Source organism: Myzus persicae, unplaced genomic scaffold (assembly GCF_001856785.1).
Source record: "Myzus persicae strain clone G006 unplaced genomic scaffold, MPER_G0061.0, whole genome shotgun sequence".
Taxonomy (NCBI): Eukaryota; Metazoa; Arthropoda; class Insecta; order Hemiptera; family Aphididae; genus Myzus; species Myzus persicae.
The window spans coordinates 538224-565495 of NW_019100703.1; the positions used below are offsets into that span (position 1 = coordinate 538224).

Consider the following 27272-nt stretch of genomic DNA (forward strand, 5'->3'; position numbering starts at 1 on the left):
TGCTGTGTTAATATTACCAGTTATTTATATATTTTTTTTATTCATAAAATTTTAATTAATCACCGCTTTAGCAATCCCGCAGTACAAAATACGTATCATAAATAAAATAATAATGATTGATGAAAAAGTTTTTATTTGTTTTCTGGTGTTCTTCGCCCGTTGTATTTGTTTTGCGCTATTAAAATGAGCAAAAGTAGATAACAAAATCAAATAAAATACGATTGCAAATAGTTTTTGGAATGGAATTATAAAAAACCGAGTGCACGGACGTCAAATTATAAATGAAGGCAGTCATTATCTGTTTGTATACTTGGAATTAATATTATTATTATTTTCTAATTGTAAACCGCATTTTAATTTAGTGCATGCTTTGAATACAATATGACGTTTCCATGCGTACGTGATTGCGAGCGCGTGTGTCCTACGAAGCTTAAAACGAAAACTCGATGCTTTATCGGTACTGCCAAATTACCTGCGTTTTAAGGCAAAGAAGAAAGTTTCCAGTTTAACCAATCTAGCCCAGATTTAATGGTATTACATGTATATACGTTATGTGCGCTCTTAGTTTATATAAATCGACCCTATTTCAACTATAAACTTTCGAAATCCGATGTCACATATATAGTATGAAAGAGATTTGTTATTGTTTTATAAAAACGCCCTACTTAACGAGACTTCTGCCCCGCACGACGAATGCAATAAAGCGGTGGGTTATCAGGTGTAAAATTACAATAACTATCATGGTGCGTGTGTGTGATATGTATTTTTCCAAGAATGCACATCGAAGAGGTAATCGACTTTTTCGATCATCGGTTTCCGAATAATTTGGAATTTGAACCCAAAGAGCTGCAATGCTGCGCACGCATTATTGTAACTCTAAATCACTGAAAGTTGTGTAGAACATTGAACCTCGAACATTTTTTTCAGTACCATAAAATATATTTGATAACTTATTATTTATACTTCATAACAATATAATGTACTCGTGTCCTTATACCGCTTTAATGTGGACCATTAAATAACGGCCGTTACATCCATTCGAGTAGAAGTTGAACGAGTATCGCGTACAGTATAATGTGTGTCTCAATAATAATAATATTATTATATATATATTATTACGTAACAAGTAACGGCGCTATGAAAATGAAATAAGCGAATCCTTTGCGGAGGAATTATTATTATTTATTATGGTTAGTGCGATTTGCAGGCGAAGCTGTTTTTACTCTTTAGATTCCGAACCGAGGGAGCCATTATTATATTGTGGTCTGTGGGTTTTACAATGACGCCTGCCACGTAGCTTTTTGCCGATTAAATTCTTTTCGGCATCAGGTAAAAAATTGCGCGCTGCGCTCGCACGCATAGTCATATAGGACATAATGGATTGGAAATCCTACAAACGTCATTATTATCATCGGCAATATGTGATAATAGTTATTGCCAAAAGAAATCGTGAACAGCAGCGTGAAGATAGAAGTATAGTTTTGTTGATATATTACAATATGTTATATTTTGCACACATTGGAAACAACAAATCTGCAGATCATTTTTTTAAAACATCCTTTCTACTTGAATGTACGTACGGGAAATCATGAGCTAAAACGAATTTAATGATTTTACGCTGCTTTCTTACAAAAAATTAGATGGATACTCCGTCTCAAATGCAGTCCCGTAAAACACCAGCGCAGAGCCGTTATTATTGTAACTCATCTTGTTCTATTTTTTACGACGATTAAGTTGTCTTATTTCAAAACTAAATATTTTTATAATTAATGTATTTTTTTCATTAAATCAATTGAATTCAAATTCATTTCAAAATAAAATTTCGACGTTTACTGCTATGAGACTATTGGAACACACACATAATTTGTACAGGATTTCATAATATTTTGTCTGTTGTGATATTATCTATGAGCTAAAAATGATATTTTATTCGTATAAATTCGTGATCGGCTATATCGGTGTTCTGTTATAATATTTTAAATTTTGTGCTTACCAAAATTTTAATTTTCAAAGTTGTTAAAAACTGTAGAAAAATATGTTAACATATTTGTGTTTATATTTTACTGTTGTACAATATTATGTGTAACACAGACATAAATTATATTTATGAAATACCTTCGTGTATGAAACTGAGTGGATATTTGAATAATAAATAACCGTTGTTTCAAAAGAAAATATTAACTTTCAAGGAATTTTTTGTTTTTTGAAAATGTATGACACTTACGATTTTAAATTGTAAATATATTACCTCACTCTTTTTACAATTTAAATATTTACCATCTTTTTTTTAGCACATGTCAAATTGTATATAATTTAAAATATTACACAGTAACACGAGTAACATTATGAGGAGTTATGTATTAATGGTAGAATTAGCTTTTACAAACTATAAATATGAACTGCACATTTTTAATTAATAACAATAATTTTTGAATATTACTGTTAATTATTATGTAGCTGCTTTAGAATTGTATATTATTTTTCAAAGAATTTTATTTATAACTGTAGTGATTGGGGAAGGTCATTTATAAATGATGATAAAATAGAATGATAGAAATATTTTTGGGATAATATTGCACTTTTATGTTAATTCGATTTATTTCTATAAAACTGAATTTAGATTCGATGCTACATTTTATTTTGACTCAAGCTTCTCTGCTGAAGAAATTGGACTTTCTGGAGTTGAATATTTTTGAATATTGGACACCATTATTCCTTTGTAATGTTGTACTGGCTAAGACAGAGATGACTGTACAAAGTCCATTAATGTACGGTTTTTTGAGTACGTCTGCAGTTATTAATTATTACGAATAATTAAAGGATAATTAATGGACTTTCGTAATTCTTCCTGCAAGGTCGAGGATCCTTTTAAAATGGGGACGTACTTTAAGATTTTCAATGGAGTAGAATTAGTCAATTATAATTATGTAAAATAAAACTAAAAATCGTGACAGTGTGCACGTTGCGAGTGTGGGGCCTCAAATTATTTGAAATCTGAGTATGTTTTTATTTATACTTCCACATTATATCGTTTTATACCTGTGTATAAACCATGATAATATATTAGAATGTGTTGCAATGATTTCTGTATGAACAATTTTGTGAAATAATTGTTGTTATTGTTTTAAACATGTACAGTTAAAACTTGAAGAACTACAATTTGGTAAAATTGATGATATTTATTTATAATATTAATCAATTAATTATTATTTTTATCGACTAATAAATAAGTACAGCAATTTGATTTTAGATGTCACATTGTTATATTAAATTTAGTCTCCACACTTCTACTATTGTTTCAAAATTATATCAACAACATAGTACAAAACGATATGTGTACGTCTATGGGATATATGAAAATGTAATAAAATTAATGATCAACATTGTTTATAGAGATAATAGTTATTATGTTTTCGTACTAAAAACCATAAAACTAAATAATAAAACAATATACCTAAGTAAATTTTAGCATTTCACTACGTGAGTTAATATAGAAACCAAATAATCTAATCAAAGTACTCAAAACTTTCATGAAACGATTCTGGGAATCGATTTATTTAAGTTTTATAATTTAATAAATATTCAAGAATAAAGTTCAATGATTCATTTCAACTTGAAAATTATAAAATTAAATTTTGTCAATTAGCAGATAAGTTATGGTTTAGGTTTTGTTTGACTATCAGAAACTCTTAACACATATTGAATATCATACACATTCATATATTTTACATATTAGACACACACGCGCACACACACACACACACACACACACACACACACACACACACACACACACACAAAGTATACTTATTTATGAAATAAATATAGTTTCATTATATTTCGGTATTTCGGTATTTAATAATCAAGTAGTTCAACTAACGGTAAGCAAAACATTGGATATAGTAGTTACTGAGCTCAAAATATTTCAAATAAAATCTAAAAAAACATTTTAAAAATATCAAAATTCTCAAATTGCTGCGTGTACTGTTATATTTATTTTTGATTTTTAATTTAATTTAAGTACATATGTATTTTGTATATCATTACAAAAAAACTATTAAAGTTTTTATCGGTACGTAACTTTGCTTAGGTAAACCGCAGTAAAATGTTTATCCAATTTCGAAATCTCTACCTAGAAGTTTGTAATGGTGTCGGTGGACAGAAAAAGGGAATCGATTTGTGCCGTTAATATTTTAAAACTCGCAAAACAAGCTAAAGGGCTGTAAAGCACTTTTTATCTACATGCTAAGCTTGCAGTACTCGTTGAATTTATGCAGTTCTTAAACAGTTATGTCTACGTCAGTATTATGTGAATATAAGGTGTTCCACTGAAATAGGGCCAAAATTAGAGTTATAACTTTATATTTTTGGCCCTTTTCTCGTGGCCTACCCTGTACATATGCGTTATATATATCACCGAAAATAACTTTGTTTTCAGTGTCCAGCCTTACTGCCAATACGTTTGTAAGTTTTAATAGTCCTGGGAATAATAATTTTTCTAAGACAATGAAAACAAATCTTACCTACCCCAAAAATAAACCACCCCTCAAAAAATATGTTTTTTAATTCATGAATACTAAGTGCTTACGTACACGGATACTTAATGGAATTTAATATTTGATGCCTGATGTTTGTTCTGGTAAAAAATTAAGTTATAACTTACCTAATAAGTAATAACATTTTAGTAGACAAGAAAAAAATGTTTTCCTTATACATTTCTTGACTAAAAAAAAGAAAATATGGCCCTTGGCACGTCTTTATTTGTATTGCTTCCACTTTAAACTTGTATTTGCCCGAAAAGTTATATTTTATCGGTGCCGCATATTATGTATCATTTGTATGGTAATTCGTGAACGAATGACGACATAAATACGACTATGAAAAAGCCGTTTGCAAGAATCTCATGCCGTTGAGAATTACTTTAAGCGTGACATAACGAATTCTAATACCACCCTATGGTCTATGACTGCATCTACATTCCACACTAATTGTGCGTATACTTATATATAGGTACTTAATAAAAAGTTAGGTGTACATTCAAGCTAAATGGACGTTTGAAGTTAATGGTAATAAATTAAATCTCCGGTTTGTGTTCATATTTGCGTCGTTTTTTTCCATTAGATAGTATCATGGCTATAAGTACCTATGCATTGATTCCGATAGGATTTGATCTTTTCGGGGGTATTATTATATATGATTTCGTTCAGAAGACGACCATGTTCATCCGCGTTGATCTATTCGTTGATATTATGATGTATGATTGGAATATGACATTAATGTATACATATTATCGGTTTTCTTTATTTCAAGGACTAATCGAATGGTGCGAAAACGTTCGAATGCTATAATTTAATATCAAAAATAATAATTCAAAATACGTCATATAATATTGAGTACTGACGTGAAAATTGATTTCACTTACCAGTTACCAACCTAAAAAACGAGTCAGATAGACTGAGTGGTATGCTCTCCACTGCAGCTCGTAAAACGTGATACACTTTATTAAGTAAATTAAACAATGTTCTTAATTTTAAGAATTACTTAATACATAATTTTAGTTGACTGTGAAGTATAGTACTCAGATTTCACAAATTATTTAGTAATAATAGATAGTAAATATTTGGATTGAAAATTAAATACAAGAATTGTCAAATCGAAATTATTATTTGCATAGATTGTTTAAGGTAAACGTGGTATATACCTGTTCTTCAGGGTAATACATTGAGCATGCTGAGTGCTTGCTCTCATTTTCTCCTTTAATAATGAGTTTGTTCAAATAATAAATTTTGAAATTGTTGAATATTCTTTAATTTTTATTTGTTCAATTATTTTGTATTGCTGGACTCTCCTTATCCTGTAGTGATTCAAACTTTTGTTTTTCAAATGAACCTCCCCCCCCCCCTTCAACATAACATAATTAGTGGATAATTTTTTGAACAGTTTGGTGTACCCAATTCAAAATTCGAACAAGCTTAGTTATTCAGTTATTAAAATGTTTAGACTAAGAATAATAATCTTAAAAGTGGTTTTTCAAGTATAAAATATATGTAAATACTAGATGTAATGTTTATTATACTTGAGAAATTTTACAAATTATTAATGTTGATGGATTAATACAAATCACTTATAAACCCCATAGCCTCCATATCTTACAAAACTATTTTTATGGGCATATTATATCCTTAATAATAATTATAATAAATAACTCAAAAACTACTAACGAACTCTGAATGCGATATATCAAAATGTTCAGGAAAATTATATACTAAATCACTTGTAGTTGAATAGGTGGGATTTTATTTGAAAAACAGAAAATTGTGTCTCTACAAGACACTCTTTGAGAAGTACAAAAAATATGGCCTTTAAATATATTTAAAGATTCCAAAAAATCGGATTTGAATAACTGCATTATTGAAGAAAAATGAAGGTAAACATTCTCGGTGAATCACTCTGTGTATAAGAAGATTTCAGTGAATGTTTGCATTGGTCCGATTTTTTCGACAGTTGGGGATCAACAATTGCCGAGCACTTACTTATGAAAACCACTTATCCGGAACCCGTAGGTAAACGGCTGATAAAACAAGATTAATTCTACATAATATACTAATAAATTATTAAGCTATATGCGTATCTGTTATAATTGGAAACATCTAAGTTATTATCAGTGAATAGATCTAAAACAATAAAGATGAACTCTTGTTAATTTATAATTAATAATACCTGTGTTTATTATTATATACAACAGAGTGTTGTCGTCAAACTAAATCGTTACGTTTATTTTGTAGGTTGTGAGAAATGTAAATAATGAACGAATATTGGATGACGTCTGGCAAGTGACCTTTTTTGATAGGCACATGGAAATATATTGCTTTATATTATGTATCTTAATATAATTCTCAAGTTCATATTTTGTCCGTGCATGCTAAACATCGACTCAATTGACGTTTATTATATTTTTTTGGACGAGGTCGAGTCCAGCACAATAAACGAATAAACGTCAAACTTCACATCATATTAATATTATAATTATTACAATGATTAAATTACCTATGATAATATAATATCGTATTTGACATGGTTTATTCATAGAAAAATGAGAGTACTGTTACGTTATAATAATGTCACATCATAATATAATATATTCATTGGTGACTGTCAATTTGAATTTGTACCATTCATGACATTTACATGTCAAATAATCCTGAACAATTCAATACGTAGTGAATTTATATATGTGTTGGTATAACCTAAAATGCATCTCTTTTTGTACAATTCAATTCTCGCAGCATACTAAGTTTTGTAGGAGATTTGTATGTATATAATATATATATATATAAATATATCTATTACATATCATTTCATATGTTTACTTAAAATGGAAAATAGATTGGTAAGTACCAACATGATATTTTTTAAATGCCTGTTATAAACAAATACTGTCCCAATTTTAAATTTTAAATCTCTAACACTATTATGATTATTAAACTTTCGAGTTGAGATAGTGATTTTAATCTAAAATGTACATATAATTATTTTTATTAAAGATGCATGAAAGGTCTGGAACCATAAATTAATAATGGTGTCTTTTATAAGTACGACAAAAATCAAAAGGAATGTATTGGACGTAACACACACATATACCGTTAAATCGTTATTAAACTATTTTGTGCTCATTTGTACGAAAATTGAAGTTAATATTCTGATAAGAAGATACCTGCACTTAAGGCGTTGGTATTTCGAGTTTCGGTGTAAACCTAATATGAATTCTTCTTTTTTTTTTGTCACACGCCGCTGACTTTTATATTAGACTCTTGAGGGTGTTGAAAATGATTCGTTTTTTAGTGCATTCTAGACCAATAACAGAAAGAAAAAAAATGCTTCAAAAGTCCAACTTTTAATTTAAAAAAATATATTTGAACTTGTTCATTTCTTAACTGTGTTTTGCAGAAAACTGACTTTTTTGTTTTATTTTTTTAAGTAACATAAAGTGTATTTTGAAGAAAAAAAGAAAATTAGAAGGTACTATCTATAGTAAATAAACGATACAATAAATCGAAAATCAATTTCTTACAAAACCTTGAATAAAGAATAAGAGATTCAAATAGGGCTTCGGTACTTTGTGAATTATTCTTTCTCTCGACTTTCATAGCCAAAAGAGTTGAAAGTTTTTATCGCTACGTATGTACTCTACGGGTTTCCAAGAATCTTAGCAGTAGTTTATCTTTCATTACATAATACGTTCGAGGAACTCAATCACGATCAGAAGTATCAGGTGAGTTCCATAAGAATAGAACAACTAAAGTATAAAAAAAGATACAATTTTTAATTTCAAAAAAGATTACTACGATTGAAAAAAACATGTTAATGATAATGATTATAATATCGCACCACAATCGCTTCATACATGTATGAGCACTCGCACATATCTCACTTATCTATCGTATAAATTGCACAAATCGCATAAATCACGGGGGAATCGCATCGCTCGACAATCGCCTCGTGCTCGGAGAACCTTAGTTGTAAGGCAAAATACAAAACTCTTCAAGTGAATAGGAATAAACAATGATAATTATTAACAGTTTATGACATTTGTGCGACAGCATTTTCGTAAAAATGCAATAGTAACTATTGCTGCAGTTTATAATCATATAACACATTATGGGTACATAAATTACAGAACATTGAACTTTATACAAAATAGTTAAGTGATTTGAACCGTGCTGGAGGGCCGGCAAATTTAAACGCATGCCTACATAATATTATGATACATTACGCTTAATCTGTCGAGTAAGGATTTTCAATCGATACAGCGAATTAAGTTATGTTTTCGGTTAGAAGCCACCCTGCAGTACAATATGGCTGCGTATTTTATTACGAAATACATCAAATTTGGTCACCGCGGGAGTTGCACAATAATGACTCGCTGCACGTCATAATAAAATGACTGACGCCACCGCCGCAGAATCCACTTTAGCCTTGGCGTGGAGGTCGTTATTGATGGATCATTAACTCGATCGCCCCCGGTCAGATTACCCGTTAAATTGGGTGCGGATAGCCAAAACATATAAATTCGGACATCGGACGCTACGGGATACGTCCCGTCAGTTTCAGTTTCACGGCTGGTCGGGGTCAATGTTGAGCAGTGTTGAGGAATGGGAATTGACTTAACTAAGATACACATTATAACCGAGTAACGTCATCTGTGCGACTCGTTTATCTTGTATATATAGTTCCGTTTTTTTTTTTTTTGAGTAACTTTGTTCTAGACACTTTTATTTGACTTGTCGCATTAATGGATACCCACTATACGGATACTTACAAATATGTAGGTATTTATTCGTTTTCAATTAGTAACATGACTTGATTTTAGTGCACGTTGTATTGAAACAATTTAACAACATCACTCCAATACACTCAATGATGTTGAAGAATATTGTCGAAACCAGAAACATTTAGGAATTGTATTGAACAGATACCATATAAAGGTATTAGTATAAGGTGATTACTAGGGAACGGACTTTATCGTAAAAAAAAATCAAAATGTGTAAAAAAAAAAAATATATATTATAAATAAAAATAACACTAATGATGTGGGCTTATAAAACTATGTGTACTATTCCGGAACAAAGCAATGAGAAACAATATATTGCTGAAAGTTTGCAAATGAAAAATTGCGACCTAAAATTTTAAACTGATATTTCGCAGCACCGAATTTGCTTTTTCAATAGCTGCCGGCCGATTCAGTATCGAAGTTTGAATAACAATTTTTATTTTGTCTAAATGATTGCAATAGTATTGGACGGCTTCAACCCACTTACCCTTTCTTGTTACAGCAAGTTCGGGAGGTAAATTAAGATCTAGATACATTTCTTTGAATTTTGAAAGACGACTTGGCGTTTTTTAGAATATTTTTTAATATGGTCGTTTTGATCAACTTCGGAATAATTACATCTAATTGTTTCTGAAACACGATGAAAGCCATACACAAAACATGGCAAATGGACCAGTTTAGGGAAAAACGTTGTCAAAATAAATACTACCGATACAGATAATATTTAGTCGTCGGAAATCAATGAAAAAATCAAAAATTACTAAAATATGCAAAATATATATTTATACCAAAATATGTAAAAATATGTACAGTAAATTTGCGTTTATTTCTTCAATTAGAATGATCTAAATCGTACACATTTTTTATCAGATTTAAAAATATCTTATTCCAATAAAATATGTATTTCCGTATTTTTCGCGTCCAAACATGCTTTTTACTGTAGAGAAATGTTTTTGAAGAACATCCGGGAATATTAACAACATAAGAGTTTTGGTTCAAGGCTATTTTGTTTTTTGTTGTAACTAAAAAAAGAATACCTCAACCGTAATTCCATGACATTTTCACCAGATATTGATGTTAGGATTTTATATACATGATGAAATGTTGGCTTATAGATAATTAACATTTTCGATTTTTTTACTCTTCATGCTAAAATGTTTGTTTGTAAGCAGTTAAAAAAAACTTGAATATTTTCCTCATAATTTTTTTACAAGAATTTAAAAAAATGTTGAATACAGTTGTCGTGAACTTTTTTTACTCAAATTTTGACGACATTGGATAATTAAATAAAATGTATAATGGCAATAATTAATTATCTCGGAGAGTTTTTTGTTTTTCTCCAAAATATATTAATCGTTGAAACCTGCAATATTCCAATAAGTACTACTTAAATTTTTATTTTCTTTACACAATAACATTTCAAAATATTTAGACTAATATTTAAGATATTTAAAGGCATTTGAAATATTTTCAATTTACTGTAGAGTGACTTCTCCAGTTTTAGTTATAGTATTGTCGATTTACTCTGAAACGTAATTGATTTTCATTGATTGCTTTTAGTGAATATGACAATTAATAAAAAAAAGTATAAATTACAAAGCTACACAATCAAGAAATAATATAATTATAATGACTGCTATAACAATAAGCATATTTCAGAATATTTCGTTTATATATTATTATTCCATTCAATTTGGATTTTTCCGGATCGCAATACTTTCTATAATTGTTTTTTTTTTCATTGCATTATAATCAATTTAAGTCAATCATAAATAAATTAAGTTATAATCATATATTTTTAATTTTGTTATTATTTCTTCTCGTACATATTATTTTATAAATATTATTCGCCATTCCATAGTATTTATTTTTAATCTTCCAGAATCAATATTTATACTTCAGAAGTTACTATTGTAAGATTTTCGCGATACATGTTATTAGTTCTTCTCAAATATCAGTAACTTTCTAAGTTTCAATCAAAGGATTGTATTTCAAATATATAATTAATAATATACAATTATGATGATAGAAATTGGTATGCAAAGATTTCAATGATTAAATCGAATGGTTAAATTAATATGCTAATTGAATTAGGTTAAGGTGTTACAGTGAATGCGATCAGCAAAGAAATATTTGAAGTGTCATTCTTAATAAACGAAGATTGCAATTATAATGTTAATGTAGGTGGGCAGGTAGGGTGATTTTACGACATTTTTTTCTATTTCTTCTCATTCAAATAGCGTGTTAAATAAAAAATAAAATAACGTAATCAATTACGGAAAATACAGGAAATATAACTAGCAAGTGACAGTTATAAATTACGATATGGATTGAATATATATTGTACCTATCCGTTTATCTAACATACGTAGTCTCATAAGTCATAAATACAATTTGACAGTAACTTCTAGATTTAAAGAAATAACTAAGGTAGTTAATAGTTATACATATACATGGAAACACTCTTCTCTATAGGATTGGTTTTTTTTTCGCGTCGGCACCAAAATACTTTAGTTTACAAGGTTCCCGCTAAGGCGCATGGCTCTAGACGCTTAAACTCACCACCAAGCTAAGCCAACAAAGTACAAACCCATAAAAGCCGTACATATTTTAAAAATAAATGCAATCTCTATGCAGTTATATTAAATCTCTTTGATCATAAATTATGAACTTAGAAGAACAGAAAAACGGTTTATGATTCGCGGGGTCCGGATCAATACGATTCATATATGCGAGTGTGTGCCTATATAATATGCGTGTTTCGTGTAGGCATAATAATATAATATTCAGGTCGACATTTCACATTGCAATGGGCGATTTTTAAGTCAGAGAATATCGTAAGCCTAGTTAAAAACGCAGACATATTGTTTGCAAACATGTTTATTGTCTACTGGCTTGCATTAGGTTGTGCATACAACCACGCGAGGTAACATGCAGCTTATTTTATTCGAATGGCATCATAGTGAATGCGCGTGATCTGCACATGGTCCTTAAACTATCCAAACACCATTATTATTAATTAATTATTCATTAGCAGCTACAATGCTTTTCAATCATTAGTTTAGCTTCATATCGTAATAATTAAAAACAAACATTTTTGTTACCATACAGAGACGCTCGGAGAATGTATAATTGGCGCTCACAAATGTGGCTGCACAATCATAACAGGCACACGTGAAATTAATCCAACACATTTGTTGGTAACTTGTTAGGGGTATTGTTAGAACACTCTCCGCGATTTTGTTGCATGTTATAACTTATTTTTACCGGTAGAGCTTTTAAAGTTCTGCGCTGCCAACTATACTCCAACAGCACAGTTGCCGTGTTTATAATTATGTTTATGTATTTTTATTTCGATTAAAAATTGCTGAGCTCGTTTTGTTAGACCTTGTTGGAGCACTCTCCCACATTTTGTTAGACTCCATTTTCGCTAGTAGTGATGTTTTAAGTTTGTGCTGCCTACAGCACAAATTTATATTAACGATTTTTTTTTCAAGTGAAAAATGTCGACTTCATTTTTTCCACGGTAAAACCTAGTCTTAATTTAAATATATCAAATCCATTTAAAATCACTCAGATCACGATGAGATGTTGACTAAATCACGATATTTCGATCAAAAAATCCAGTTATTGCATCTCGGAAACCTAACTGCATAAATAAACTACCTCACCACAACTGTAATGGCAATTTTTGAACTGTTAAAAATATTTGTAGAAACTCAAAAATCCATCATTTGTTATAACTTTTTAATTATTATATACGGCGTATCATCTTCAACCATCGATTTTGAGAATTTATACCGCTGGCCAGTCAATGATGAAAATGTTAGAACATGCAAAATACGTGTTTTCAACAAAATATTCTTACATAGTACATACTCAGTAAATTTTGAGTATTGACAATATTTTCCGACCAATGGTGTGATTTCGCAATATTATCCTCTTCAATCGTCACACATATTAAACGGATTACGAAATTGACGTATTACGTTTTCGGAATGATGCATACGTTATATATTATATTATTATTAGGATATTTTTGGAATATTTACAATTTAAGGTAGATCATATCATTATTATAGTTTGAGCGTCTGTTTTTTTGCTCGACCATATTGGTAAAAGGAATATAGATACCGAGTGAAATGTGTGTACCGACAATCGATACATGTACCTATAACTACAAGTCTTTGAGAGTGATTTAGGCATTTGGCTTCTGACCAAATACCACGAGGTTTTAATCGCAGAGACAACAGAAATCATAGGGGAGTAGTGATTATCGCAGAACACCTGAATAAATTACAGACTTGACATTATCCAAGCACGTTATTTACATGTGGTGCGCGATTTATGATCACATCCATTTATCACTCGTGCAGCAATTAAGTATACTATATGTACCTACGCTCGAGTATGGCGTGTTTTTTTCGGGTACAAACTACAAAGTAACTAGTCAGCACTTATATATATATGCGAAAGGATGAGAAAGAAGCTGAAAGTTCGACAAGAAAGTGCATTTAACTTTGCATGCGTGGTGGTCGATTATTATTCGTCATAATAATACACCTCGTGCAGCGTGTCTTACCCAATTTCATAAAATACATTGGAGATATTCGTGATAAAGTGAAATGGATGCTCAAAAAAGTTTTTCTACGTGAAACTTATACGTAATCGTCACAATGTATGTATAATATTTACAGCGTGTATAGTTTTCTCTCGAGACATACTCGACCCCCCCCCCCGTCCTGCAAGACACCACCACCGAACGCGTAATGTGTAACCACCTATACCACTATGTCAGTGCCGAATTGAATTATTATCTGGAATCCTATACAGTTTTAATTAAGTTTTCTTATTTATATATTTTATCAATAGGTATATATATATATATATATATAATCTTATACGTGTCCTGACTGGCTGATCGACGTAGAGACTAAACTTATGATAGCTAGAGACTTGAAAATTTTATGGAAACTTAATACCGCCATGTGACTGTGTAAGGGTGCACTAAGAAAGGATTTATGAAATTTCGCATTTTAAAAAAGTGCTCACGCGAGGGTTTTAAGATTTACGATGGAAGTTTAATTTTTTTTGTTCACAAATGGTTGCTATATTGATTAACGATTATAATGGATTGTAACAGTAGAAATTAAGGGAAATTAATGTTTTTCTTTTTTTTAATATACATTTTGCCATTGGTTACTTTGGTTACTGGAGTGTATTTGTAAAATAATTCTTCTATATTATGTTTGTTGCCTTTAAACTCAAAAACTACTAGACCGATTTCGATGGCAATATCAGAGATCGTTTTCAGAGATATTAGAAAATATTAGAGAATAGTTCGAACCACTTTCAGAATTATACGAAGAGCTATAATATCCGAACTGCGTTACCACTAAAACCTAGTCGTACCAACGTAACGCCGTATTTTATATTAACTGTTCATTTATTTCCGGAGTGCAGTTGAGCTGCACAGCTTGATTAAGTAGGTATACATGTTATATACCTACCGTATACTATTAATTTATGGAAAGAAAACTTATTGGTAATACCTGCGTCGAAATTACCAGTCCGTTTCAACTATATTTTGAATCTTTCTCCCCCGAAATTATGTTTATTCAAAATAAATAGCTTATTGAGTTCTATAAAATAGGATAATCACACCACACATTCGTGTACCATTATACCAACACTCTCACTTTATTATTAGTTTTCCCACGCACATAATATTATATAGTAGGTGCTTACGACGTAGGCACATGATACGGTTCTAGTTTTATCTCCACAACTATATCCGTACACAACGATTTCTGTTGGTTAGCGTATAGTCATTTGTATATGGATGTATGTAACGATATCGCCTGCACAAAACCCCATTCGAAACGTGTGCAACAAACGGCAATACAATACGAATTATACTTAAATCGTACAATACACACGATATTATTATACGTTTTAATAATCGTACCGCCGGTGTGCGATCGAACGACGAGGCGCCTATCGTGTACCTATATACACCGCCGCGCGTCTGTGCATATATTATAATCGTCGATATAATAATACGTCATTGTGCCGTGAAGCATAATATTATTATGCATGAGAATGACTTTACTACCCATATTATTGTACATATAACTACGCTGTCCCAGTTCGGTACGGCGCTGAAACGTTCAACATTTGTCGTCGAATAATAATAACGCACTCGCACACGACGAGTCGGGTACTATGACGTTAGATCTTATGTGACGCAAATATTAATTCGTCGTATTATACATGATTATCAAGCGATAAATGCTCGTGAATATAACCCTGTGACGTTGTACGCAGTGTACGGTATACTATGACAGTGTTGTGGAGTGCATAATCTCACCTACATAATACGAATATAATATTGTAATGTAATACTTGATACATTAACATCGCGTGAAACGAGGACTGGCTTTCCGAGTCAAAATAATTCGTTCGAATTGATTCCCGACAAACGACTGGTCGAATCGATGTTCGTTGTAAAAACCACTTGGTGATAATATTAAAATATGTAGATCACGATTTTTCATCTGCGATATTGTCCGAATTCGCCTCTACGAACTACATATTATTTGACGGAAACGTTTTTATTTAATTCCACACCCCCGAATCCGAGTGGTTTGTTTTATTAATTAAAAAATAGATACGTATGGACACATATCTATAACAATGCAGCGCTCTTAGAGCCAAAAAAACAACAGCTAAATGGAAAAAGTCAATTGGTGAACAAAATAAATGAAAAAGTTGAACCACTGCCAAATGTCGTGTTTATAAATCCTAAAAAATGTATGCTGTAAATGTATACTACATTAATTTTTTTTTTTTTACTTCGACTTATTAGTTAATTGATATTGGGTTAGACTATTATTATACACCTATTTTATTATCATTAGTATTGACAAATGCGGAAATACGTTTAAGTATATTATTTCGAAATAATATATTGTTATTATTGCTTACTTGTGACTGACTAGGAACACAAACGTGATGACCTGTGAAACTGTTGTTGGTTTAATAAATAATCATTTTTCATCTAAATTCGTAAAAGTTAATTTAATTATCTAAATGAAAGTTCATCGGAACCATTTCGTGTGTATAATACACGGCGTAGACTACCTGTGAACCAATTCGGAGGCGTCCATTATTACTGATATACGAGGTATAGGGGGACGACGGGTAGGGGACTTAATAGTTTCGGGCGCTAAACAATATAATATTTTTCTTTTCGCCCTCATTGTTTTGTCGGCGAAACATTGTTGAAAGTATTCGATTGGAACTTTTTCGAGCGAGTCGATTACTATATGGCAGTGTGATAAGTAGTAGGCCGTCTTGCTATTGTTTGGGTGTGGGTGTGCGGTACAATAAAGGACCAAATAATCTAAAGGTATGAAGAGTACATAATGGATGGTAATGAATGGATATACGAGTGTGTATGCTCATAGCAATATAATTTGGACTTTTGGATTAGAACTAATCCGCGTCCGATCGTTAATCTAACACACATTTCGCCGCCGCCACCGTTAACGGGTCGGCCTGAGCTCCGTTATAAACCTATATAGATAGGTTATCAATATCATGATCGTGTTTAGTGTTTCGATGTTAATTATGCATGATATTATAGTAATAATATTGTTGTGCACACATAATATAGCCGGCCGACGTATTTGTAGACGGGCGGTAAATGATAATACAGCGTTCACCAAAATCGGTTAACTTGTCTTCGGTGCCACGACGTACCTAATAACAATATCATATATTATTGTTATACCTACACAAACTAAACTGTCTAATAACTAATATGTTCACTACGTACATATTACTATAATATACTCATCGGCTTAAACAGTGTACGCCGATTTCGCGAGCCGTTAATCATCGTTACCGGATATCTGCACGAAAATCCTTAACAATATGTGATATTATAATTATACGTCTACTGATAAGTGCTTTATTCTACAACATTATTGTACGCGTAAAACTGGGTCCGAAGAAAACCCTAAACAGATACCCAAAAATGTGCAGCTGTCTAATTAATAGAAACAACTGATTGTATATATATTGTGTACCTATGCAGGTGTAGGTGTGCATGTTTTGTGCATAGATGTGCACTAATTTCGATCGAATCTGGCACGAACACTAAATCGAAATCGTTATAATCAATATATGTCAGTTGAATACTCGAAGAAAGTATGAACGCGAATCACAGAAGTCTGCCTCTTATGACTTGGATAATTATAGAGGAACGCCTATTGTATATGTTTGTACCCAGATGACATAATATTATCTGTACCGTGGTTAAAATAGACGTAAGTACCTATGTATCCGTATGCAATATAAATAAATGAAAGTGCTGTTGTTTCGATTTTGAATTCCATTCTGTACATACCATTTGAGATATCAAGCCCAAATTGTTCACCGACATTCTACCAGCCATTCCATGGGAGTTGTAGTCTAAGCTATGTTATTATTTATTTCGACATAGTCTATTAATAAGTTGTTACAATTTCATGATATAAGGCAGATTGTCCAACCATGTCTGACTTACTAATAATGCAAGGCAGGTACCCAACAATTAGCCCAATAACGAGGTAAACCAATTGGCTCATAATGTTATGCCACTTAAGCCTTATTATGACTCATGATCAATACCAGTTTTCGGCAACTTTGCAACATTAAAAAAAAACACCAGATAATATAATACATCAAGGATCGGGTGACAAAATTGATTTGCTCCTGAAAAGACATATATTTGTTTACTATTAATAATTACCTATTTGTTTTTACTTTAACCTATTATTGACGTGTACTTCGCCTAGTTTTAAATGCAATATTTATTTTTCTTAAATACGATGTAATAGTATTAAATATTAATAAACAATAATCAATTGTAAAAATAAATCTATATGATTATAATAATAGAAATATATAATATTACTATCAAACTTATTTTTCTCATATTTCTGGGATACAACTATTGAAATATTAAAGTATGATTTTATCAGATATGTTTGATCATTAAATTATACATTATTGGTAAATATAATATATAGTTGTAAAAATAAATATTATTGGTACCTATGCGCGAATTTTTAAGGTTTAAGTATGCAGTATTGAAAATAAAATTGGTATAATAATTAATAATACTCGTAGATATTTCCTGCTATAAGGTAGCAAAAGAGATTGCAAATGTATTAAATTCCTGGTATAATTCACTCATACTTATTAAAAGTCATGTTATTATTACAATTTTTTTTACATAATATTCCGACAAATCGTCCCAAAAACATTACCATTATCTTGTAGAAGGGGAGGGCATGTGTGGCCAACACCGTTATAAATCGATTGTATGTCAACGATTTGGCGCAGGGTTGTACATCATATTTTATTCATGCGCCATTCGATATAATGTTAAAATAATAATTATTTATATGCGGAGGGACGGACGTTGTGGGCTTATAATATAGAGCTGGTGATTAGGATCTCGATCTGTGGCCGGGATTAGACTTACCGGACGGATTTCGGTGCGAGGATCCGGATTTATTGTGCTCGGACCAATAGGTAAGTAATAATATTATGGGTGGGGATTATATTAATATTATTAAAGTGTATGGCACGTTTCCCGTTGAAACAAAATATAAAATATGCAACAACAATGAAATGGAATCTTGAATATTCGTGATACTTTTTCCATTCCGACTTGACAGCCGTCGATGAAGATTTCTAGTGTAAATAATATAACATGACGTCACAGCCCATCACACGCATACTGTTTGACAACTGAGTTATATATTCTTGGAGTCTTGTCGTCAAAGTTGTTTTCTACACAACAATTAAAAAAAGCGGCTTGTCGAGGGCTATTTCGTTATTATTATTCGCCTTGGGTTTATTTTTTTTATCTTTTTTTATTCGGTTTCCAGGAGAGGGCAAAAAAAATTAAGCAGACGACCGGAAAAAAGTTCTTTATGTATACCACCGCCGACGGTTTGGACCCTCGAGCGAAACACATAAATCGTCCACGAAACTTTCGTCTGTTGAACATCAGCGTCGGTGTGTATACCGATCCAGCCCCATTAATATTGCGCTGATTTTTCATCGGTGTATATTTCGTGTTAGCATTTAAGTATGAAATGGTTTTAGTTCATGACATATCTTGATACTATTTATACACTAACCGAATAGAATACATCGTATAATCGAACTGGATATTTTATACATTCTTCGCATATTGTTGTATATTGTTCAGTTGTATTGTGTGCGTTGGAAATAGTTAAAATAAAATGCAATTCCTGCGGTATGTAAACTAGTCGGTTTCGTTTTCGATATTCAGATACGACGATTGAATTGATTACTTTATTTTATGATAAAATACAATAAATAATAACAACAATGATGAACACAGCAAGATTGTATTTTAACACTTGGGCATCGATATTCTATCATAAATGATAACTAACGTATGGAAATTTCTCCTTTATTAGAGTCCATAATAACATAGGTATTATTCATATTGTGTACATTATATTTCCAAGTAATAATATTGAAATACTGACAAATGTTTGCTATAGATTTTTATGTTGGCCTAAATGTACTCAAAAAATATTACAAATATAAAATATAACATAATTCCTGAATTTTATTTTTGTATTTTAATATGAAAATAATAATTTTATATCTATACTCTTCAACTACCTATAGTTAATAGTACTTAATGATGTGTAAACTTTAACCATTCTCAATTGATTATTGTTTAAAATGCCTAACTAGTTATTCTATACGATTTTTAGAAAAGTATTAATTTAATTTTAGTGGAAATACACCACTTACTCAATAAAGCAGTTCATTCAATTTTAATATAACAGATTTAATATTTTAAAGGTACAAAATATACGAGTACAGCCTAGTACAAACGAATTGTTATAACATAAAATGTCATATTATTATCATGTCGACCCTGTATGCTGGCCAATTAGTAATTTTATAATCGTTATAGAACTCTCCTAGCAGATAGAATATGATGACGTATTGGTATGCGTAAAAAAAAAAAAACGTTCTTAGTCAAAAATGTTCATAATCTTACGACATATTTTTGCTATTTACAATATAATAGTATAATACCTACCTACATAAAAATCAAACACGATATTATAGATTAATTATCGAATTCAGAACCGTTTATAATAAATTCTAACTATATTTTAATATTAGTTTCAATCAATATGTATACCTCGGTCCACTAATCCGTGTAAGCCATTTCAGAACACATTTTTATAGTTAACCCAAAATTTAAAATTATTACCGCCTAGGTAGTGAATAAAGTAGGTTAGGTTAACTTATATATTAGACTCGAAGATTAATGTTAGAAATTTTTTATGTATGCAATTTAAATTTCGATTTAAAACAGAATATAGCGCGTTTGATTGTGATGGTATTTAGATATTTATGTACATTCATATTCGTGAGAATTAATTTATTACACACGTCAAAGGCCTTGTATTATTATTTTGAAACATATTTCACTTCGTGATAATTTGTCCGCGTTAAAGTTTTAGTTTTAAGTATATCAAAAAACCATATAATACCCAGAATAGTATAATATACATTTTTCATTGGGTCATAAATAATTATATATTTCTTTTTATGTGGAAAGACGTTAGTTAAATTGCTATACATATTAAATTATATTGCGTGAATAAAAATGTTCACTACTCCAAGTCATTTTATAGTTTCTTATCCGACTACGCTCATCGACAACGAAAAAAATAACAAAAAATAAACGCAGTTTGTCTCAATTCTAATGATCTAATAAAATTATTGATATAAACGGATCATATAGAAAATTCTATACGAGTTGTAAAATAAAACAATTTTGTTAACGACCGTGACTACATTAAAATGATAAAATTATACATCGGTAAACATTAAGATTTCAACGAAAAATATTATTGAACATTGTCGCGTTGGTGTTGCGACTTGCCTAAATATTTGTTTTCAATCTTTCAGCGTATTTAAGTTCTCACTCGATACTAAATCCGTTGTGCGAATATTTTACTGTATAAATAATTAAATAATTTACAGCAAAAATTTAACGAAATCGTTGTTCATCGCAACTGTGATAAACTTACGTAAATTACGAAAACGGTATTTCACAGTTTGTTATATGTGTTATGAGACCACTCCTCAGTGAGATTTATAGTGATTAATAATAGTTTGTGATTTTTAAGAATAAAATACCGATTGGTTTTTAAACAATAGAAATTTCAAACAAAAAAAGATATATAACACTGTTTTAAGACAGTTAACAAAGTTACACATATTTCATTTTTGAAGTTTAAAAAAGAACATACATTAATATTTTATCGTATTGTTTTTCTCCCTTCAAAAACGCTAGCCAAAACAATGTCAAATACATTTCTGCTGAACGATATTTACTACATAATATACCGAATTGTTTTACAACATTAAAAACCAGGCCAAATTTATTGAAATATACATATACATATACCTATAATATTAAGAAATATTAGTTCTTACTAATAATAATTTTATTCTTATAGTAGTAAAATTATATATATATATATATATATATATATTGCTGGTGTTCAAGTTAATTTGATCATAATTATTAGCAGAACTTAAAACAAAAAATTGCCGCAGAGAGAAAGTAATTAGACTTCGGTTTGATTGATTACAAGAAATATAAGACGTACCTACCTAGTAATGGATAACATCTAACTATTTACACCGATATAATTGTTTCCAATTCAATATTTTCATATAGGTACGATTTTCGCCGCAATATAACCACATGTTCAGCATTAAAAAAAATGTGTAGTTTTCCCATTTGCAACTATACGTAAACGATGACGAAACTAACTGTATACGTTTGATTAAATCATCTATACCTATGTACCTCTCTCGGTGATAGATCCCAAAGTTATTCTGATACATTACGAATAAAAACGCTTCATTTGATTTAATGTTTGTGTATTATATAGAACATGATTATGTCGTTGTCGATAAACGTGCAAGTTACCTTTCTGAACGTCTCTTGCGGCCACGTCTCCTCGCAAAAATCTTTGCCGTACATCTCCTTGTTGGCCATGTAAATGCCATATGGCAGCGTGGCCACCAACGAGAATATCCATATGGTGGCGATTATTTGCGCCGTTGTCCATATGGTCATCCTCGGCTGAAACGGGTAGATGATGACGAAGAACCGATCGATGGCGATAGACGTCAGCGTCAACGTGGAAGTGTACACGCTGGTGCCCTGGGCGTATGGGACTATGTGGCAGAATATCTCACCAAACATCCAATGGCCTGCGAAAACATGGTAAAAACAAACGTCAAGGCATTTCAGCTACATACTATTTTTAAAGTTCAACACCAGACACCTGAAGTCATGCGACAAGGTGCGTACGTTATTAAGAGTTATCGCTCACGAAATTCAATAGAATTACCATCGAAATAAGATATAATCACAGAGGGTATGCATATAAAGTACGTTGTGTGTAAAAAGAAACTATTAATATTTTACAACTGTAAGTCTTTTGGAAATTCAACTGTTCCTGCCGTCTTACCAGCCTTGAACCGATATACCAATGCAACAATACCGATCTCCTCATTCTATAGAATAAATTATTCATATTCGTGCAGCATGTACCAGGACCCACCCTAAACTATTTTATTAACGTTTAAACGAAAAAAAAAATATTACGATTTAAAATACATAGATAATATAAGGTGATTTCTTTTTCCAAACGAGTTCTCGGAGAGACCCCTAGGTGACAGCTCGTGACAAGGGCTCTAAGCATGGTGTACCTATAACCATAATATGAAGAGGGGTTTTACATATCAAAATCAAATCACCAGGTGTCTCGTGCGACGTTTACACCTTATACCAGTTGGTAGGTATTTGCATCTCAAGTGACTTTTTTATTATTAAATGTAGATAAGAAGGAATTCATGGATGAGTGTATAATTTCGTTTTAATCGATTTTGGTATTCAATATATTCAATATTATTTTATACTCATAATAATATATGATATACCTACCACCACATGCGCGGTACCTATCTACAATATTCAAGTTGTAAACACCCCTATATACTGTTCGATTTTTATTTATTTTTCACAAATCCGTGTATTTGAACCATTAAAAAATTGGGACAAAAACATTCTTTGGGAAATCATTAGTTTATGAATTGTGTAAAAAATATATTATTTTTCAAATTCCATACTTCCATATTTTTTCGAAAATCATAAAATTGTTGGCACATAATTTTTAAAAACGTTGAAATACACCGATTTCAAAAAAAAAAAAAAAAAACTAAACCACAATCGAGTGCGCACTCAAATTAATTTATTATAAATGCGAGATGACGCTATTGCTAATATGGTATTGACTTAACACTGATGTATAGATAATCAGTACTTGTGACTTATATATATATATATACACGTCACACGTAAAGGCCGGTGGCCAAGATTACGTACGACCGCGTTCTTTTCTGCAGTTTCTGAAATTAATCCTGAAGGATAATTCTCTGTGGACGTTTCCGGGGGTACGGCGAAAAAGGATTCGTCTGTATCGCAATAATACGCATAACCAAACGGGCACCACGTCGTGCGTTCACGTGACGCACCAACTTTGGCCGAGCACTCCCTTGGAAGCCATTCAACTTAATTTTCTATTCGACAAAGAAGACGCCTTGGGTACGGTGTGCACTGCACATATATACAGATATACGTATAATATGTGTTTGCACAGTGTATACAGATATGCGTGTATCTGTACGAGCGCGCAAAACAATAGTGAAACACAAAAGGGTCGTGTAATAAATTTCGAGGTAATATGTCAAAAAGTAGGAGAGCGTTGTTCTTTTAATCGCCCCCTCTCACCATTTTGTCGCAAAAAAAAAAAATAATAATAATAAAAGTAAACGAAAATAATAAACATTACTATACGCTTGAAACCCACAGTATAATATATATATATATATATGTGTGTATTATGTACATTGTGCAATGATTTATAGAGTCTACACGTCATATATACATAGAACCAGAACGTATTATATACCGTATATTATATAATACATTATATTATATTGATTACTGTCATTACTCATATTATTTTAAAATATATAGGTATATATATATTTTTTTTTCTCAAAACAACCAACGTCGACTTCAACGATATTCACCCACAGATGAAAAAGAGAATGCAATATATCACCGTTGAGGCCAAAACGAACTGATTTCTATAATACAATTGCTGGAGAGAATTATTATTTTTGCTCGAAAACTGAAGACTTTTTGGGAGTTATTTTTAAATGTAAAATATACAAAAAAACATAAATATTTTATAAATTTGTTATTTTTCCCAAAGAACATTATTAAACAATTAAACATCACCCACGCATTCCGGATTTTCAGTATTTCAGAGCAATAATAAATACTGTCGACAAACAATTTTGGTGATGCAAAACGTAACTTTTCACAAGACCCGAATTTTATTATTTTAGCATATAATATACACGTCACTTAACATTTAAATATTTAATTTTACGTTCGTTTTAAATTTATACGATATGACTACATGTCCATATGAGTATAGTTTGTGATTTCCATTTTTTAAATTTATATAACTACAGCATAAATCTATAATTATTCACATAGCGACGATGACCGTGTTCATACATCTTATTGATTCAATTTGTTTGCCTCAAAAAATTGATTTCACATACATATTTTTGATGACAAATTTTTTGTTGAATTTAGTCTTGAGCATACAGGTAATTATGTGGACCTAATTCACATTAATCGCAATCATTTTTAGCGAAAAGAAGTGGTGGTTGCGTTTTGTCAAAAACCATTTTGTCCTGTCTTTTGAATTAATCTACAATATTATACTAATCATTGCGTTCATTTTGTATTTAGCTTGTTTCAGATATGAGATATTATCCATTCGATTTCATAGGTTATTTTTGGTTTGAACATAATGCACGTGATACAATCATTCGCCCCGAAGAAAATACATTGAAAAAATATAGTTTTAGAATTTATTCACGTATGAATCGATGCGCTTCTAATAATTGATCTCTTTCCACTATCGAGTGCTACGACCCGTGTCGTCCTGTATCCAAAAAAATAATACTTGCAAAGCTAAAATCGATCGCGTTAGCCCAAGCTGTATTTCTCGTGATGGATGAATAGTATCAAGGAGTGCAAAGTTTTCGAAATATCATTCGTACACCACACTGAATGCGTACGCTTACTCTTTTTTAGGTTTTTTCAATGTACAGTAATATAGAAATCGCGTAGGTATTCGGGACTAAAAATATTTTTTTAATTCATCACAGCCGCCACAACCAGAGTCTAGAAATTCCACGGTAGCCAACTAATCTTTTCGATATACCTAATGTGCGTTTCACTTCCACGGTGCTTCACGCTGACCATTGTAACAATGAAATTCATCTAGTAGCCACGAGATGATGGTAGTAATAATAATAACAAAGGACGCTTAAAATGAGAAATGGACTAAAAAGTCACAGGACGTGAAAAATAATAAGACCTACGAGGTTTTGTGTAAATCGTCTTTGTTTTATTTCTCACACGTACAATACAAATGTATGATATTTATTTCATGGTATTTATTATTATTTTTATTTTGATGGAGAGAAGTAAAATATGTTTTATCACATTTTACACGTTTGCGTGCGTTTTATTCTTCAAAATTGAATTATTATGGTGTACTGATCCACGAGATATTATTTTTGCTGATGGCTGCAAACTTTTAAAATGGTGAACGAAACTACTTAACTACACACAAGCATCGTGTTATTATAATTCTTACACGTTTGTTATTTTTTCGTAACGATATTTTAGATTGCAAACAATTCATATTAAAATGGACATTAATAAAACACAAATTATTGATGATTACTTATTAAAGTATTGGAAATAAAGACATCTGTTTTTATTCATATAAATATAATCAACGACGTAATTGGTCATATTTCATGAAATAAATATAAAGATAAACAAATAGCATACTTGAATTCGTCAAAATGTAATGAAAACTTCAATTTTACTTTTTGTGGGTTCTATATAGTAAAATACGAGGATTTTAACTTTTTTCCTTTTTTATCTGCTTAAAGTTCAAGTCAGTTGGACTTATATTTTTAAGTTCAAAGGCAATTATGAAAATCGGAGAAATGCTAAATTATGTGCATAAATAAAAATTAAACGTTTGCTGCCAGTAATATAAATGTTAGTAACCGTTTCGAATTAAAAAAAAAGAGAAGAAAAACAAAATAAAACAAAGAAAATTACGCTTTCAATTATATCGTATTGTTATTTTAAATCGAATCTCAGCTGCATGAGCACGTTTGGCAAATAATTTTTCTGTAGGAAAAACTTTTCATTTTCGTCGGAATGATATTATTTTTGTCACCATCCGAATAGCAGCTCGTTACTTCAGGCAATTCAGGCAACCCAAAATCACAAACAGTTGTGTGTTTCGGCTGACCAAAGTGTTTTTATTTATATAATGCAATGTCAACCCGTAATAGTATAGAACCCGTAGAATGATAATGAAAAAAATCAAAAATATCACCAGTTTTATTTCTCTCGAACGTTATTGTCAATACATTTATATATATATAGTATTCTAACTGGAGTCCGTGCGTTTGATACACGTTAGGTATATCTTTTAAGATGTAGAAGAGAAAAAAGATCGACATTTCTACAACCCGGGTGGCTTTAAAACTACACGGTTTTCGTACAAAAAACGACTTCAGTCGCCTCACATTGGTACGCGAGGTATGTCCTTGTAGTTCGATCACTGTCACCGACTGCAGCTGGTACGGGCTACGATCTCATAAAAAAAAATTATATCCATACATATAA

The 27272-nt window shown here is 31.0% G+C and overlaps 1 protein-coding gene across 3 annotated transcripts in view; it reads right to left on the reverse strand.

Annotated features, from left to right (window-relative positions):
- Positions 1–27272, reverse strand: part of LOC111042529 (neuropeptide Y receptor type 2-like) — a 156359-nt gene that overhangs the window by 69797 nt on the left and 59290 nt on the right. For all 3 annotated transcript variants that reach the window (XR_002605462.1, XM_022327157.1, XM_022327158.1), the window contains exon 3: positions 22392–22678. Coding sequence is in view for 2 of the 3 variants with exons in the window: in XM_022327157.1 (XP_022182849.1) it covers positions 22392–22678 (287 nt within the window). In the remaining variant the exon portion in view is untranslated. The remainder of the gene's footprint in view (positions 1–22391; positions 22679–27272) is intronic.